The sequence below is a fragment of the Xenopus tropicalis genome, chromosome 5 (assembly GCF_000004195.4).
Source record: "Xenopus tropicalis strain Nigerian chromosome 5, UCB_Xtro_10.0, whole genome shotgun sequence".
In the NCBI taxonomy this organism is placed as follows: Eukaryota; Metazoa; Chordata; class Amphibia; order Anura; family Pipidae; genus Xenopus; species Xenopus tropicalis.
The window spans coordinates 93,266,286-93,286,067 of NC_030681.2; the positions used below are offsets into that span (position 1 = coordinate 93,266,286).

General features: G+C 35.2%; 1 protein-coding gene across 2 annotated transcripts in view; it reads left to right on the top strand.

The window, feature by feature from the left end:
- The window catches only part of col9a1 (collagen, type IX, alpha 1), a 79,962-nt gene that overhangs the window by 45,465 nt on the left and 14,715 nt on the right, over positions 1-19,782 (top strand). For both annotated transcript variants that reach the window (XM_012963497.3, XM_031902177.1), the window contains 15 exons: positions 641-694; positions 2,447-2,473; positions 2,562-2,618; positions 3,754-3,807; positions 4,955-5,008; positions 6,039-6,092; positions 8,632-8,685; positions 8,933-8,986; positions 9,158-9,211; positions 10,628-10,681; positions 11,481-11,534; positions 13,078-13,122; positions 14,158-14,211; positions 14,374-14,427; positions 19,274-19,327. In XM_012963497.3, the coding sequence (XP_012818951.2) occupies positions 641-694; positions 2,447-2,473; positions 2,562-2,618; positions 3,754-3,807; positions 4,955-5,008; positions 6,039-6,092; positions 8,632-8,685; positions 8,933-8,986; positions 9,158-9,211; positions 10,628-10,681; positions 11,481-11,534; positions 13,078-13,122; positions 14,158-14,211; positions 14,374-14,427; positions 19,274-19,327 (777 nt within the window). The remainder of the gene's footprint in view (positions 1-640; positions 695-2,446; positions 2,474-2,561; positions 2,619-3,753; positions 3,808-4,954; positions 5,009-6,038; positions 6,093-8,631; positions 8,686-8,932; positions 8,987-9,157; positions 9,212-10,627; positions 10,682-11,480; positions 11,535-13,077; positions 13,123-14,157; positions 14,212-14,373; positions 14,428-19,273; positions 19,328-19,782) is intronic.

Below are 19,782 nucleotides of genomic sequence, written 5' to 3' on the forward strand. Positions count from 1 at the left end.
TCTTTTTGCTGCCTTTTACTAATATGTACGCTGTTTCAAGAAATGTAATGCTTTCTATGTGTTCCCTACTGCGTCTTTTTTCTGCTGGCATAATTGTGCATAGAAAAGGTAGATCAGGACGTGTCTACACAGGAATATTTTTTGGGGGCCTGCCGGGGGGGGGGGGGGGGGGTGGTTTGGGGGGAGAAATGGCCCTACTAACAGATAGTGGTTCAGATTGGTGAAATATTTTTCAGTATATTTAGTGAAATGTAATATTATTCAATATTGGATTAGAGGTATTTATGTTTTTACATTATTTATATGCAATTGGTTCTTAGCCTTCATGGAAGTAAAAAAGTGGAATGACCCATGGTGACCCCTGCAGAACCATTCAGTGCCAGATTCATGATAAAAAAAACCCCTTAATTTTTAATTTTAATGTTTAGTAGACTAAAAGAGTGTAGCCCTCAGTTTTTAAGTGAACATATTTGATGTTTATTACAATCCTATAAATCACTGTGTGGTATAGAGAGACCATATACTTTATGGTTTATTTATTAAACTGATGAGCTGCTGGCTATTTTAGCCCCACATTAATTTATCTTCCTTATCTCTTAATTTGCATACATACTGATGTTTTTTTATTTTCCATGTTTAGGGTGATGTTGGTGCAAGAGGTGTTCCAGGACTACCAGGACCGCCAGGGCCAAGAGTAAGTTTACAAAATGGGAGCAAACAGACTCTGGGGAAAGCATGTACATGAAAAGCTACATAACAAAATGTTTTCCATCATTGAACTATCTATGAACCAAAAACAAGTAGAAAATGACACCCCATTTACCTTCCTTAACCTACAGTGTCTGTCGTAATATCCACAAATCCAACACCCTATTGCCACTCACCGCTTCACCATTACGTACCTCATGGTTTACAGCAGCATAGTTTTTTTGCAAATAAAAAGCATTCTCCATCAAAACATTCAGCACACCCAGTTCCACAGCAGTTTCCCATGACTGTATTACTTACGGAATAAACAGAATAAAGAGCATCTTGTACTGATTCAATAATCTGCACATACAGTACAGTAGCTTAAAGGGGGGCATTAATTCAGTCAGAAATGGGGAGAGAATGTACATAGCTAGAACCTAGAACACATAATATTGGTGCACATACATGAAGTGCAACAGTGGAACAATGTAGATGTTGAACAGAAGGGAGCTGTAGTGGCAGGATTCCTTATGGAATAGAAACCAAGCACTAGGGAACAGGTAGTACTTGAATGCAGCAGAAATCACATTTGCTACAGATAGAAAAAACAAATAGTTCAAGGACACCAGGTGGCTTATACATCCTACAGATGTGTCAAAAATAGCACAGTGAATACAATGTATATACACACTTTACTGAAACTGCATTCAAAACAAAGGTGAAATGCATACAGTTTGGGGACTGTGTATATACACAGAAATGGGATTGACAGCAAAGGGTAAAGCATGTCTCTTTTACCATTACTACAGATATAGGGCTAACAGCACAGGGGGAAACACACAGCATAAAGAAATCACAGAGTGCACAGTCACTCTCTATGCTACTGGCAGCACAGGGGAGTATTTCAGTTTACATATATACATGTATGTATGTGTATGCCAACAGCAGAAGCAAAATCTGCAGAGTACTGTATATGTGCAGCACAGGAGACATGTGCATACATAATTGGCAGAGAAGCTTCTGAGAGAAAACTAGAAAGAATATAGATTGCACTTGTCACATGTATTCCACTAATATACAGTATATAGATGGGGCAGAAAGAACATATATTATACTGACAGCCCTTATAAAACTATACAGTATGTAGACTGCACAGGTACCACATATATGGCACTTTTAGTTCAGGGGGTTGTATAGATAGGTCAGCTAGTGCATATATGACAGCAGATAGAAAATATACAATGTATGGATGATGTAGGTACTGCAAATATAACACTAGCCACAAAGGGAAAAGCAATCGATGTATCAGTTGCAAAGATAACACAAAATAACTCCAGAAATATATTATGATAAATGCATCCCAGATGTGGCAGTGATTCTTATGGAATCTGGTAAAGGAATGCGACAGATTGCTTTTGAATGATATAAATTACAATACGTTGTCAATGTAAAATGTATTTCCATATCCAGTCCTACCTGCATAAATGCAAATATTCACGCCTGTGCCATATCTGATATTCAGCCCATTACGTGTAAAACAATGGCCTATGAATCCACCCACAACATGAATTCTAGCTGTATTTTATGTCAGGTTCCCCAGAGTTCAAAGATTTAATTCTTCCTCCTGGTGTTTTTTACACAAAAAGATTATTAAGATAATATTTTTGCATTGCTCTTCTGTTCAGTCATATGCAAGCTTAGGAAATACCAAATTTATAACTACATAAAAATAATGAAATAAATTTCTCTTTAATAGGGTCCAACTGCCCAAGGAGAACCCCTGGTGAGTGTTGTACTTCAGTAGTGCGTAGTATTAACTATTTTACCTCACTTGCAATTGGTTTCTGTTAAGAATTCTCTTTATATTTCAGTGCCCCAATGCATGCCCACCAGGAAGACCAGGATATCCAGGCTTGCCAGGCATGAAGGTAATAACATAGTAGCAACCTTTATAAGCTAATAAAATGGTTAATGCATCCAATAGTGCATATAGAGGCCTAATAGATGGAGAAATACTGTTAATGGAACCTTAGCACTAATTTAAGTAGCAATGAGAAGGATCGCTGGCCAAGGGCATAAGTACTGAGATCCCATTGTACAAGTATCTGTCTGGATATGCCCTTTCATTTCTTAACACCCCTCTTTAAGGCTTCCTCCCACACAAATGCGCATTTCATTCACCTCTGTAATTGATTTATTTAGCAGCGATATTTATTGGTTCTGGTTTTCCAGCTTCATTACACCATATCCCTTTGTCTCTCATTAGCAATACTTTGCTTGATCTAGGTCATATCTTTAAAATACTTATAAACTGAAGCAAAGGCAGTGTTACTTATCAAAAGACATATGCTGAAAACACAATTAGGCAGACTTACCAGTCTAAATTGTCAGTTGTTGTCTTTGTAAAACTCTGAATGTAAGGACTATAGGTTATGAGCATTTTTGTATTTCTGTATAAAACAGTAAGATATATAAGAAGATTTTAAGCATAAATGGGTGTTACACCTTCCAAGATGTTAATATTTTACAAGACTAATCAATATGATTAATAAATAGTTTATTCCTTTTGGCAACCTGTATTTGATTGATGCTGAATGATAGACAGTTCAATGCTGTAATGTGCAGTTGGCTTATCGGAAATCATTCCATTAATTATGGACATTTTATTTGTCTCTATTGAGATTTGTTTACAGCTGTGATAGCACTAAAAGGGACTCACGTTCATTATTGTTGGATATTGTCCCAGTGCAATAACCTCCAACAACCAGATATTTGATTTCATCACTCTAATTGCACTTAGACCTGTTAAGCTAATTGTTGATTGTTTGTTTATGACAGTACTATTGTAGGAACTCTTAGAAAATGAGGGTTAAAAAAAAGTGCCACACAAGCCAACCGTAATTAGCCAACATAGATATGAAACACCTACTCTAGGCTAAATTGTACCTAGTACCAGTTTGTTTCTGCTGTATTGAGTCATGAATTCCATAGTACTCTAACATGTTAAATATGTTATTTAAGGAAAGTATAAACTTAATGCTCAAGTACGTGTCTGTTTTCTAGGGTCACAAAGGTGCAAAAGGAGAAGCTGGGGAGCCAGGAAAACAAGGCCATAAGGTAACAATTATTCTCATTACATTACAACCAGAAAGCACATTGGTTAAGGTTCTATAATTTTGTTATTTATCTAGCTATACAGCCACTCTTTTATTCATCTTTCTTTTTGACTTTTAAACAAATGCCAGGCTGACAAGTGCCACAAGCCTGGCACATAGCTAGCAATTTAAATTCAAAGCTATAGAAGTGGGAAAAAAAATAATTCTAAAGTCAAAGAAAATGTTAAAAAACACGTCTTAGAATGTCATAGACTTCATTAAACTAAGTGCACTTCTCTCCATGTTTATATGCATTTAGCTATTCCCTGCTAGAACAGCAGAGGAATTATCAAAGTATAGATATAGGTGTGCACACCCAAATATTTGTTTTTTTTAGTTTTTATTTATCTTTGCTGCCTGACACCATGGCACCATTCCTGTTACATAACACTACCTTCATGACCAGCATTGCACCCAACTAGATGCCTTCCTCTTTTGACTCTATTCAAAGTCAAGTTCTCTACATGTCCCTTGGCAATCATACACAATGAACTATATATACTATGATATTATAAAGTATTTTTCATGTAATGGGCTACTTTATGCCCATACATTTTGCTCATTCTTTCAGTGCAATGGTGATATTTTAAATAATAGCTGTGATCAGTCTCCCAGGTCACACATTGTAGATATCACAATGATGTTTTCCACAAATATTACAAATCAAGGTTACTGCCTGCTGCGCTTGACAAATGAGTATATAAAACTACTACACTTGTAGCATTCTTTAAAATAATAACCAAAAGATGAACTTCAGCTGGATTGTTTGTACATTTATTCAAATGAAATATATTGAAAGCCATCATCATGTTAGCTAGGAACAAATCCTTGAAACCATTGGAATTTAAAATGCAACCTGTCCCACAGGCTCCAATTTGCAAGTAGTTTCTTAAACACAGTTGAGCTGTCATTTGTTAAATTTAAAGGGCAATAAAATTAAATTAAAATGGTTTTGATCTTGTTTATACATTACTGAAGGATAATTCACGATAGTGGCATTGTAATAAAACTATTGCTTTCATTATGTTCTAGTGTTGGAAACGTAAGAGAGGATATGCCAACATTTTCTCTTGTGGGGATACTTGTAATGTATTTGTTGTTTTCCCTAGGGAGAAGAAGGTGAACAAGGAGGAGTGGGGGACATTGGTTCTCAGGGACCTCCGGTAATACATTTTTTTGTTTTGGAAACATTGTTCTTTATGCGATTACTACATTTCATAGGAAAAAATGTTCATTGTTCTTATTGAGTCTGATATGAACTTAAAGGTAGACTAATAAATAATTATAATAATAATAATAATAATAATAAGTATAATATACAGCTATTTCTAAATAAGCTCTATTCCCTGCTTTCTAACTACAATCAGTGAGAAGTAATTTCTGATTGGTTGCTGACAGAGAAACTTGTCACATAAACTGTTATTTTAGTAAAGTAATTATTAAGTTTCAGGCTTTAAAATGTATTTTAATAGTATACTTCACACTATACAAACACTGGAACATCAGCTTTTTATGATAATTATGATACACAATACCGCATGCTAGTTGCCATTACAAGTTTTTTGTTGCTGGATGTGGGCAGTCTATTCAAAATGCAAAAATCTGTCATCATTTCTTTAGAAAGGGTTGGCAGTTGGCAACTATTGCAGTTTTCTGTTTTTAATTGAACAAGTCATATAGTCTTTTTATGTATAATATACATTGTATATATACAAATTCTGCTGAACTGCACATTATGGAATTTTCAGTGACTGACTGTGATTGAATGCTGATGTAAACAATCATAGTTCAGCAATAACAATGCAAAAAATGTGTAATTCTGATCTACTGTCCAATATATTTTAATTAAAAATTTTCAGTTTTAAAGACAGTATCTGTCCCTGGCTACATGTCCCATTCAAAAAATGTTGCTATAGTCAGACATTGTGGCTGGGGAGCTGACTACTACATGGTACAAATAATCAGAATCAGCAATATAGGCAGATACCAAAAGACAAGACAGATGCTGCTTTCAATAGCAATTACAATTGTAACAACATTTGTGATAAATGTGTAGTATATATGTGTAAGAATAACATTTGCTGTCATTATGCAAACTTTTGTATTTGGGTTTACAAACCCTCTAACCTAAATATGGTCTATTCTATGCGTTATCTCCTAATAATATCCTAAAAATATGAATTGCTTTTTTAGGGGCCACAAGGTCTGAGAGGTATCACTGGCATAATGGGAGCCAAAGGCAGCAAGGTGAGTTATCAAGTTACACACTAACCTGGATATGAATAGCATGTATATGTATCTGTATTCACACTTTGAAATAGCCACTAAGATGATCAATCATCATGTATTTTCTGTATGTATGTATTTATGTATATCTTTATTTATTTATAGAGCGCTACTTATGTACTCAGGGCTGTACAGTAGAATACATTAATACAAACGGGGTTATTAAGATAATAATAGATAAATACAAAGTATAACAATAAATACAAATAAAAATAAAAAAGATTCAGTTGCAATAAGTTAAGAGTCAAAGACACAAGAGGATGGAGTTCCCTGCCCCGTAGAGCTTACAATCTATATTCACTTTTTCATCATGCATTTTTCCAGTTTAAACTGCTTGATATAAATATTTCATCTTATTGGATATGCCTCTGTCACCATCAGATTGCTTGGTCTGGCATTTTTTCTGATATTATCTTGAAAGAAATATTAGACATTTGTTTGTTTACCATGCTCAAAAGATGACAATTTGATACATGACTGGGTGAATTATAAAGGTCACCCAGTGTAATTTGAGCATTTACACTTTTAGGGTTGGGATATCAGATTTGGTTTTCCAAAAAATATGAAATATAGCTTCAAACATTTTACCTTGATCATCAACTCTTTGTGTTTGGGGTCCATTTTGACGGATCCTCTGCAAGCAATATCAGTTTCAAAATATGAATTTAAGTTCATTTCCTGCTTATTGAATAACCTTGTGATGGACATTATGTTCACATTGCACAGCTCCCCCAGTACTCATTAAAGCATTGCTGTATGACCGCTGTCCAGAAAAAGGCCATAGTAATAGGTATTGTCATTCAGCAGTGATCTATATTATTCTGTTTAGGCAGAAAACTAACAAACTAAACACCAAAAAATGAAAAATAAAAATATGGACATGTTTGGTCTCCGCTGGGATCAAAAGATTATGCTATGAAATTTATAAGGGAGAAAACTTAAAAGGAATGAAATGAGTTTGTGATAAAGCTGAGCTCTCACAGGACAAAAATAAATGGTTTTATCCTGAACTAATGGCACGTTGTGTTCTCTATCACATCCATATTGAAGGCAAATTCAACCTGTTTCCTCGTCCCCATCTGAATATGTGTTGAATGACAGTTTAGCTTTCGAACAACTCTCGCTTTCCATAAGCAGAAATACGGTCTCCTTTTTGTCCTCTAAGCAAAGAACCTTGATGTTACATTCATCTCCCTGCTTTATATTTGTCTTTGTTGGTAACATCTGTTATGCAGTGGTATAAAAGACAATCTAAGCCATACGTTTTCAGTTCGCAGTTTAAATAACCTTAAATGTCACAATCAGCGCCAGCCTTAAATAATATAGTATTTAATTGCCTTTCATTTCTTATGGCACATCACAGTACATATTGTCTATAAAGATGTCTATAAAAATGAATTCTTTAGAGAGCGTGTACATAGGTCATTGTCGCCTGTTGAAGATCAGTGTAAAATGCCTATCTCCTAGGTATTTATAGGTTAAATATGATGAAAAATACTCAGTTGGACATTTTACCTTGTTCTTTTTGAAAAGTGTTTCTTTTTCATATTCACGCCTATGCCTTTCTAGCAAACAAACACTCACTTTGCAATGATCTTTAGTTTTAGTAAACTTAACTTTTTATGATCATGAAATTTGTAAATAATAAGAAAGCCTTTACATAGTAGTGTTTATTATATGATTGCAATTCTCCTGCTACTAAAGAATCGGATGTTGCAGCATCTCCCAACAGGGCTATTGGGGGTAGATAAATAGCAGAAGTTGTAGATCAGTTGACCCTACTAACTTAGTGTAACTCAATCCAGATATAAATATTAAAAGTATCTAAAACTATTTAATTATTATTGGTGAATTACCTGTATATCAAATCTTATTTTTTTGCATCAACAAAGATTGGCCCATAACTTCAAAAAGATTTCCCTAAATTATACATAGTTAAAGGCCCTATAACAGCAAGTAAGAAATGTTACTTTTACACATTCACATATAATGTACAATTTGTCTGCACTGACAAAAGGTTTCACCTTTTTTTTTAAGCATGATATTTTTATTTTAAATTAATTTCATTTTGGGGGGATTTCTTCCTAAGTCATTACCTTGCATAATTTGGCTGTATTCAGCTGAGACATCTTGAGAAAACTACAGGTGGTGTTCATTGAGTTTTACTTGCTATTTGCTGGTGTCCATGTCTGGCCTGTGTGCAGTGCTGAGCAAAAATAAGCACTGAACAGCACTTAGATACTTGTGCCTTGCCAGCAATACTTTCCCTCTGTAACCCAACCTGAACACAATTTAATAATAACGGACCTTTCTGCCACGAGGAGGCAAATAAGCAAATGCAATAAAATTAGGACTACCATACCAGACATAAATATACCTAGCATAGTTAATGAACTATTTTCACTTTTTCTATATTTCTAAAATTAGAATATCTCCATTAAACTATAGTTGCTTTTGTGTTATTTATTTTGTGCTTATATTATTTTTTCTCATGACATAGGGTGCCCGTGGGACTGATGGAGAGCCTGGTCCTCGGGGAGTAGCTGGTGCGACTGTAAGTAAAAAATGCACAGGAAAGTAAGACTCTGCCTTGCTCTTATACAACATTTATTTCTAGTGTCCCAAATGTCAAAAACTTGCTTTCTGAAATTCATAAGATCAATATGATTCTGAATACAGCAGTTCTTTATATTAACAGATATCATATAAGCCAATGAACTGTTTTGCATTCATTAACCTACTCTTGTTAATGCGTCAGCATTTTATCTTTGTAATAAATATTCTTTGTATAAATATTTTAGGGTGATCAAGGTCAGCGTGGTGCTTTGGGAGAAACTGGGCCAAAAGGGGAACGGGTAAGCATATATTTCCTGTACACATACATTTTTCATATTCCAATCCTACACCCTTATTAAACTGTTTCAATCATTGTTACATTAGGATACCTAATTACAGTGGGAAAAAAATGTAAACTTTATAAATGCCAAGGAAGTGCTCACTAAACTCTTATGTTACTTTATTAACAGGGACCAGTTGGACCAAGGGGCATAACTGGAATGCCAGGATCTAAAGGAGAGTCGGTAGGTTTATATTATTTTTTTTATGTAAAGACTTTTTCAGTCATACTGATAGCTATAAAAGATTGTACTGGTGTATCATTTAAGACAGGGATCCCCAACCATTTAAATGGAAAAAGTGTTGGGGAGCAATAGGAAAATGGTTCCTGTGGGTGCAATTTAATAGCCCCTATGTGGATGGGCAGCCTACAGAAGGCTCTGTTTGGCATTATACTGGGTTTTTATGCAACCAAAAGTTGCCCCAAGCCAGGATTTCAAAAAGGAGCACCTGCTTTGAGGCCACTGGGAGCAACATCCAAGGGGTTGGGGAGCAACATGTTGCTCATGAGACACTGGTTGGGGATCACTGATTTAAGACAAGATTATCTGAAAAATCAGGGTATTGCATGTTGTCGGGCTGCACTTTAACCTAAATGCAGCCAGTGTAGCTTTTCTAGTTGGAATTCTGTAAGTGTCCATGATTTTTCATGTTATCTGGTGTCCTTACTATATGCTGCCTACTGTAGGTTGTGCTAAAAGGTTTGTCATTGTAAGGCTGATGGCAGGTGGGACTTTTTGCCGCTAATGCTTAATCTGTTACAGTATGGGTGAGTTACATTCCTATGGGGATTACAGTAAATCGCTGGTGGTAAAACGTCCATCAGATATGCGTCCCTTATTAGCCTGTGCTACTATCCAATGCATATGTTTTACCAGTGGTAATTTGAATGAACCTTACTTCAGATTTGTTGCCCACACTAGCAGAGATTAAGCAGTGGGTTGACAAAACATCCATTCTGCCATAGTCCTTAAGGTGGCCATAGATTCACCAATATTATTGTGCAAAATGTGCATGTGTGGTGGGAGCCGAGGTGACCGATATCATTAAAAACCTTGGATAGCAGTCATCCCACCTATTGGGCAGGACTGAAGGTGCCTTTGAGGGTGCCCTAACATCGTAACTTTATTGCTAAATCGTCAGATAGGGGTAAACAATGCCTTTGTTTTTGCCTGCATATCTGACGATTCAGTTCTTAACACTAGTAGAGTGGACAAACAATCTTTCCTACGACCAATGGTCATGAGAATGGTCATGTATGGTCACCTTTAGTGCATGATACAGCCATGTTTGACTTCTGAGTTAATATTAAAGCATACTACGATGTGTATGTAAACAAAGTTGACATGGTTTCTACCCACAATGCAATATTTTTACCCATAATTCCAGCACAAGGTGACTCAAAGTGGTAATTTACCTGAAACCATTGAAGCCATTATGTTAAACTTTAAACTTCTCATTTATTGTTATTAAATCAACCAGAATAGCAGGACATTTCTTTCTGTTCACTCATAACTATTGGCTAGCTGTGGTGACTATATAGAAACCACACTAAATTTGTGCTGTTCAGCAATGAGCATAACATTTGTATCTTTCCTTAGGGGTTGCCTGGTGTTGACGGTCGTGATGGAATTCCGGGATTGCCAGGTGGAAAGGTATACTTTATGGCACAGTATGTATGTATGTGCATCCTTACTTTGTTAGGTTAGTTAGTTACTCCAGCAGAGATATTAATATAACAGTTTTATCAATAGCAACAAAGCCCAGTTATTTGTTCCACTTCTCTTTTTCCTGATATTGATTGGTATTAATGCTGCCATCTATCATGTGCTCTGTATTAATGCCATGGAACTCATTGCGTATTTATTATCCTGTCCTATAATGTATATGCCAAACGTAATGAGTGTATTATAAAATGTGAGACATTTAATTTGGATTTCTCAAACAGGCAAGGTTAATGATAGCTTGGAATTGGCACTTTATAGATAAAACATGATTGATACGTCCCATTATTATACTATTAATTCTAATCTTTGTATTATTTGCTGATGCTAAAGATGTGAAAGAAGAATAAAGGTTTTTGTTATAGTAGTGTTACAGGATGCACAATTGGCCTGACACCTTAAGTACCCTTAAGGACTAAAAATGTCTTTCAGCTTTGGTGCATGTCAGCGAGTCCTTAAATCTGTTCTTTTTTTCATTTGTATTCATTTTAAAGGTTTTACAGATTAAACAAGACTATTGTTAAGCATTGTGCTTGTATTAGGAATGTGCTGTACAATGTAATAGCTGCAGTTTTCTGCACATAGGCAAAAGTTTGCAAGCATAAATACGCTCTACAGTGCAGACATACTTTATATTTATCTTTGTGTGGAATGTATATCTGCTCAAATGGTATCTTAGCATTAGTACATTTTTAGGATAATTTATTTATACCTAACTTTTTCATTGTAGGGTGAATCTGGAGAACCGGGAGCTCCAGGGGAAGCTGGGCTTCAGGGATTGCCGGTAAATTCATACATGATTTAGAGTATCCATGCTATCCCTGCTGTGTGTTAGTACTGAATGTGTATTATGGCATAAATCAAAGAGACATCCTAAAATGTAGTCTCTATCAACTCTGCAAACTTGCATTTTTATATGTTGGGCTTGCATATAGAAAAGTATGTAAATAACATTACTAAGCATTAATTATAATAATGATGCACTGAATCTAGAATTTGGTTTGGGATTTGACCAAATTGTAGCACTTTTTGCATTGCACCTGTTATACAAATTCTATTCCCTGGTCATGCTTGTTTAGTGTTACAGCCTCTGCAGGTGTCTTTAAATGTATGCAGAATGGAAAAATTCTGTATATTTCCAACCAAAAAAATATTATTTCATAGTTGTAAGGTATATTTAATGTCTCTTACATATTTTGTTTGTATGTTTTAACTTGTACATTTATTCAGTTTGTTAACAAAAACTTAAATGATAACCTCCAAGGTGACTTCTAATTTACAAAACATAATAACAGAATGAAATAATATATTTAAGCAGCCTTAATTCCTGATACTCTAGTTTAGGTAATGTCCTCTTTTCCGGATAATATGTCAAATACCTATGTAAGGAAGAACATGTCCCATAATATACGTTAAAAGGTCTGTGGCCTTGTGCATGAATATATGGTTGCAGAACTTTCCGGAGGCTTATACGGTAGATATCACTTATAATATACGGTAGTTTACAAGTAGCATGCATAATCTATTATTATGTCATAATATTAATAATATTATATTCATCTAACCATAATGATAATAATTTTCAGGTAGGGCAGTTCCAGCCATTTTGTCATGCTGCCATACTGCAATATTTGTTTGTTTTTGCAACCTGGACTACTATGTACTTTATGTTACTACTTAATACATAAAGAAGATTTATAAAAGCTTATTTATAAATGGGCGAAAGTTAGAGTTCCCCATTTTATAAATACGTTTCTAAAAGTCCCATAGAAATTTGTGTGTTTTTCTGTAGTGAGCCCTAATGTCACACTTCATAAATCTGCACCATAAAATTCCAAAACCAAATAAAAAAACCTCAGAGCATCTTGTACTGACATGCATTAATTTCTTATCCTGTATTGTGTAGGGTATTAAATGTAAACATTCATGTGGAAATAAAAGGTCTGACTGGATGCCTCTAAAAGGATATTATGGGACAAAAAAGAGATTAGAAAACTATCAGTGTGCTGAAGCCTCATACACGCTTGAGTGTTTACCCATGAGAGCCGTGTAAGAAATTGTATTGATTCAGGGGTCCAATAATATCCTTTGAGAATCATCGGACCAAAGCAATGATATCCTACGGCTGCAATTCTATTTCTCAATTGTTTGATTGCATTCAAACTTAGTGTTAAAAACACCCATATTGGCGAGAAGTAAGTTTGCTGTGAAAAGATTTTCAAGGCTAAATTTAATGCCCTCTTACAGGTGAGGCTGGTCTTTTCAAGTTTTCAATAAACATAATACTGTCTATAGATATAAATCTGTCTTTCACCTGTTTTGTTTAGGGTATGCCAGGCAATCCTGGTGCCAAGGGAGCAGCTGGAGAGAAGGTAAGAATTATGAAAACCAAAGCAGAATATGCTTTTTAAAATTATGCTCTTTTGATTTTTTCAGTGTAGCAAAAGCTTCTTCTTTTTCCCCCTAATACTCCATGAGCAATTTATGTAGTGACATTCAGTTTAGTGGCATTAGCATAATTTAAATTTATAGCCATCTATTCCATAGGATTGTGCATATATAATAATTAGCTTGCATTGAACCGGTGGTAAAAGGAGATGGTGAGAATAAAGGACACATACTGAATGGTACTAAGCCATAAAATACCTTACGGCTAATTAAACAGAATGGGCAGTAAGATATATTACTGCTTCGGCTTATGCTATACCGACATTCCATAAAAATGGCATATATGTCTTTTGTAGCATTAGAGGGTGTTTTGTACCTTGTAAGTTTCTAGCAAATATGATAATTTTTTCACCTAACACCTAACTTAATGGGCACCTGGTATATTAAATTAAACTTGGGGTTAAATGAGCAACCCCAGGTCCTCAAAATAGTTACTTGTGGCTGAATCTGCATAGAAACAGCAACAAACAAAAGCAACACTACTAATCTAGGAAAATTCCTTCCAAATAATAGGCTCAGAACAGGCAATTGTAAGTGCCTTTATTTCCAATGAAGTTTTAAACTGTACTTTACTCATATTTTGTCATGTGCTCTGAATTGCATTCCACTGCATTGCCAATATATATAAGTATATAAAGTCTATACGTCACCTTTGCACCATATCTTGGCAAATAAAATAACAAATACAGTTCCCTAATAGAGCTTGTTGAAGTGTTAGCAACATTTTGTGCAATACATTACAAGCAGGGTAGTTCAATAAGCCTGTATTAATTGAAAGCAGGAATGTTGTTCCCATGTTGTAGCCTAATTGACCAGCATTCCAGGCCTCTTTGGAAGACTAGGCCATAAGATCTGTTCAGCAGGCCTTTAGTTTGGTATGAAAGCAATTAACTACAGAAAGCAAGTGAAAACCATATAAATAAATATTGGCTTAAAACCTTTTTTTCTGTTTTCAACAGGGCAACACTGGAGCTCCAGGAGTACCTGGCCTAATGGGAAACTCTGGTAAACCTGTAAGATGTAATTTTATTTTTCTAAAATGAATATTTTTTTATTTTTTACTCTGTCCTAAAGGGAAATGTAGAAATACACAACAATAATTTAATGTGATATAAATATGATACACTTTTTTAAAAATTCATAATATTATTGTTGTTCTATTCTTACACAAACAGGGTGATCAAGGACCACAAGGGGAAGTTGGCCCAAGAGGACCTGTTGGTCCACCGGTAAGTCACCAAAATGTCTTAGATTACATTTTTATTTGCTGTATGTTAGAAAGTTTTTGGTAAAATGTTTTTGTAAATGGAAATTGCAAATATGTTACACAGTTTACAAGTTTATGTCTCTTCCATTATGCATTGTATAGGCAATGCTCTTATATTTTGTTTTGATAAATGCTAATTTTTTTTTTCCATTTATTAAGCCAGAAATGAATTTTATAAATGTCATCTCTCATATCTAATAGGCTATATTATTTGCTTTAGCAAGTCCTTAGCCACATGCTTTCATTTTGTTTTTGGTCATGTAAGATGGTGCTGTTCTAAATTAGTCTTGACAAAAAGCAAAATGGTAGCTTCCATTCATATGCAGGTCTGTTTTTTGCACCTAATACAGCATATATAATGTTTCATTATTTCTACTATTCAGTAAAGAGTACATCATTAGGCATTAGTATTTATGCAAAATACAAGAAGGCTAAACACTACTAAAATATTGTATAATTTACACTATGTCATGACTAGTCTACAGTCTGGAGTTAAAAAGGAGTATGGTTGCAGTGAGGCTTCATCTGAATACAGACAGTTGATGTTTATAAGGGTAGGAATAAGTTTCTGGTAGAACTGGTGAATGGTGTGTTTTATTACAGTTTCTAAATTGTTTACCTGTTTGCAGTAAAGTTCCCCTTGGTACTAGCTACACTCACCATGGTCACTAACTACTGTTAGAGCATTTAATTGTTGAAGTCTCTGTGCACATTTATTTAATTAACATAACTGCATCAACAGTTTTGGCCTTGCTACCATTTGGATTGAGGCTTTTCTGTCCTGACAACTTTTCCCTATTAGGCTGAAAGGAAGTGAAAAACAGCTACTGCTACCCTTTATTTTCTGCTGTTCCAGTTAAGATCAAATCAAGGGAATAATAGAAATGTGTGTATACAATATGACTCCTCATAAGATATTGATCCATTTGTTGTGGGCCAGTTGGTCAGAGTACAGGCTGCTGTCCAGGTCAACTCATTTAAGGCCACCTTAAGGCAAGTAAGTGATATCCAAAGAAGCTCTGATCTGACATGAGATGAGGAGGATTGTTTAGACAAACATTTCATTATGTAATCATAAGTGCAGAGAATCTAATTTGTGGGGTTTTTTTGGGCCCATACATAGGCCAGTTGGTTGCTCATTTGGTCAAGTTGGCTGTGAATGTTTGATGCCATGCCTTTTTGTACGCACACGAGGGATGGACAGAAGCAGATCAGCCTTTCTCCACTGGTGCAGATACACCAGCAGAGAAAACATGTGAGCTGTTAAGCTACATATAAAAGTAATTGGACTTCTAGGATAACGCTGCCATATTTCTGACTTTGCACTTAGGTTATGTAGGGAAAAATTAACCCAGCAACATGCTATCGATATAGCCTAGAAATCCTAACAATGCTTCAACAACGTTTTAAACATTATATAATTGCAAAATAAATATATCTTTAGTATTAGAGTTTAACAACTCATTATACTGATTCTGATGGCTACACACTTCTAGAGTTGTGCTAACTCTGTGATCCCTGAAACACAGAAAGGGCAACTTGAAAGATTTCATGGCTAATTCATTAAAGGAAAGGTGTGTCACTACTGGTTAAACATGTCAGAATGAACACTGGTAATGATCTTAATTTCTTTTAATGATCAAAAGAACAGCAGGATCTTGTCAAAATGGTGCAATATAATAGTGCTGACTTGCTTACTTTAAATCTCCTTGAGTATTTGGAGTCAGCTGCTATTTAATTCCTGTTGGAAAACTGACTTTGCTTAATACAATATCCCCTAGAAACTCATTAAAATCTATAAAATCTGAGACTTGCGTCTCATTTTACCCTTTAGAAACAACATAGTAAGATAAAGCTGGTACTTAAGACAGGAAATGCAGCTCTCAGAAAGCGCTGTTTAGTTTCTAACCGTAGACATAACTTTTGACATGGGTATTCTCCCATCCGGGCACAGCCATGTTTCTCGTCCGAGATCATATTTTCTAACAGACTTGAGTTTTTACTAATAGTCTTATGGTTTACGGCCTATACCATGGACAGCTATCCAACTACCAAACCACTCTGGAGCTTCAGTTGCTTGTGCTACCTATTCTGATTGTACTTATGTTCCTAGAGCATCTTACAGGCTCTAGCCTCTACCAGATTTTGAGCTTCAAACTCCTTTAACCATGAAGAGAAGATGTGCAGCTGGTAAAAGATCATTTTTCATCAGCTGTTTTTATGTTAGGGTAGATATTTTTTGAGCATTACAGTCATAGGAAAAAAGTCCTATATTCAACACCAAGGCACTCTGCTTCCTGGAAGAAGACCTGTAGTATGCAATACGGGTGTGTTTGTACACTCAGCAGTTACCATCTTGGATACAGATTAGGCAAAATGACAATGTCTTTGCTGTGACTGCTGGGCATTTTCTCATGTGCTTTATTTCTGTTTGTTATTTCTGAAGTGGCATGCATGAACCATGTGCGCCACTTCTATGCCCCTTTATTCTTTGTCCCTGACAGGAAGAGATTAAAACACCTGGATGATCATGCCACTGTTTTGTATAGCTAGTGTACCTCTAAGACAACATTAATGATTCATCCTTTGTGTAAATGCCATTGAATGGCTCAGTTATTCTGGATAAATAAATGATGTTCTTGATGTGCATGCTTATGCCATTATATTATTGTGAGAATCATTTATAAGTCAGAGCTTAATGAAGCAAATATGAACATTTGTAGAAAATGCAAATTCACAAATTGCATATATCTGATCTTGATGAACTAATCCTTAAATTCTCTTTCAACCATATTACATATAAAACCGTCTTAATATGCACAAATATTATCTTCTTGCAGTAGCTTTCATTCAGCATTAAGAGTAATTGGTTTAGGTAACATTTGTGAATATGATTATTGTTTTATCTGTACAAATGGTATCAGGCAGACATGGACTTCTTAGGGCATAATTCAGTGCAGAAACTTTGGAAAAAGTGTTTGTTTTTTTCGTGTCTTGCGTTTCTCTAATACTTTTTTGTTGGTCTTGCTAAGATTTGACAACAATGGAAAACTAACTTTAAAGGGGAACTAGAGCAGATTACAGCTCACTGGTTTAGCTGTTTTGAGCAGTTCCATAACTTTCCCATCTCTGGAGGTACAAGAATCACATTGCTATAATCTATTTAAAGGAGCAACAGGCTGCTTTTGGCATCTCACTGTGGTTATATACAGTGGAGGGAGCGTCCTGTCTTTTTAGTAACCAACCAACCACCCAGTGAAATTTTAAATTATATTCACAACTAAGCTGTCAGTCATAAAGTGGTGGACTCATTACAAAGATGACTATACAGATGACTGTACCTGATTATCATACGGCAAACTGTGGAAGACATCTCAAATACTTATCACAAGCTGCAAATGAAACTTGCCACTCCACTCTACAGTTACTTGTTAGGTGATACTGTAATACTTTGGGACAAAATGTTGATCTTCTATATTCTACATCAGTAATTTATATAATCCTTAATATAAGGATTAATTTTCAGTCCTGTGGTGCACCAAAAACCTTTGCTATTGGATATTCCAGTGGGTGAATATAATAAAAGGCAATTTCCACACTGTGAACTGTTTTCCTTTATATATATTATATTATAGAATGTTTATTAGATATACTGTACATGTACATTGTGTAAACCCAGTAATATTTAACAATATTTATCTGATTGCTTGGGCTTTTGAATTAACTAGTTTGCTAGTTATATGTGAAGAAGTAAATAATCTTGACTACAAGTGGCTGACTTATTTTTCAACAGGTTTTGGATTCAGCTGAATCAATGTCAGAAAATCCAAAATAGAGTTTTAACTTGCTTGTGTTTTCTGTCATTGATTGCTTTTTCAACAGAGGAATTTTTTTTAACCAAACATATGTATATATATATATGCACTCCATTGCCCTTGTGCTAAAAGACATACAATAAAGAAGAATGAGTACTCACTCAGGGAGCCTTCTATTAATATCAGATCATTTAATAATGAAAAAAGTTTAATGTTTTGGTCACAAAAATATGTGCTTCCTTAGGCAGATGTACACAAACAAACAAAACTGCTTATGTAAAAATGCTTATCTTATCTTGGCATTCATACGTCTTGTAAATGCACCCTGGGTGCTTACCAAAATCAGTACATAATCAGTTCAACATTAAAGCACTCCCAGATCCCTAGATCTTCTCAACAGCTTTAATATTTCATTTTTCATCCTCTAGTGAAGACATGTCTGCCTGTTTTGATGCACGAAGGAACTGTCACCAGTGTGTTACTATATATAAACATATATGTAAACACCTCCATCTTACATGAGCCAGCACTGCCAGTTCAGTGGCAGTTTGCCTGCATGTTGTTAAAGTTTTTGATTTTAAATAACTATTGCCAGATGGATAGTTCCCTAGCCAGAATAACTAGATATGTTAATATGATAGATTGGATTTTGGTTATCTGGTTACTGCTCAACTACAACTACTAAAGTAAATGCAGCACCAGTAGAGTCCCCCAGATAGACATTCACTGTGTGCTAAAAACTTGTAGGGAGTCTTCAGCACTGATCAAGGACAGACCTGCATGCTTGTTCTATATAATGCCATTATATGTTGACTGCCACGTTAAATTGCAGCATAAAGATGTTTCAAATGCATTCTAACATTTTTGACATTTGAAATCATATGTGGGAAGAAATACTAATGAAATAACATGCATTTTTTATATTGCTCAGACATTCTGTATCTGCAACACAGTCCATTACACATATTTCCTTTTGTCTCTGTTTTTATAAAGGGTTCAAGAGGAGAAGGGGGCCCTACTGGTCCCCTTGGACCACCTGGGAAACAAGTAAGTATGACATTTAAGGGTATATTGATTAAAGGATTAACTTGTGTGTTTTCACCTACAATTTTTGATTATTTCTTATTTAATTAAGTCACACAAATAAGCATAAGTTATCAGCGGCAATAAAGATACCCCCTGTCACTGCTTATCTTAGTCATCTAAACTCAGTGCATGTAGAAGTAACAAATGGACAGATCTCTTCACAAAAATGCTTTAGCAAGCTTTCTGAACAGAGAGCTGCCAGTCATCACTGCATGTCCATCAGGCTCTGTGTTTTCAAGAGATTTCTATGGGAAGTGGAGACAGGCGGAACATTTTTTTAGGGTTAGACAGAAAATGGGGCTTATTCTGTGACAATAGATTGTTAAACATTAAAGGGGAACCCCAACCCATACAAATGGCATTGCAACAGAAAGCAGTTTTTTTTGTCCATTTCTGCATTGTTGGTTTCGACTTTT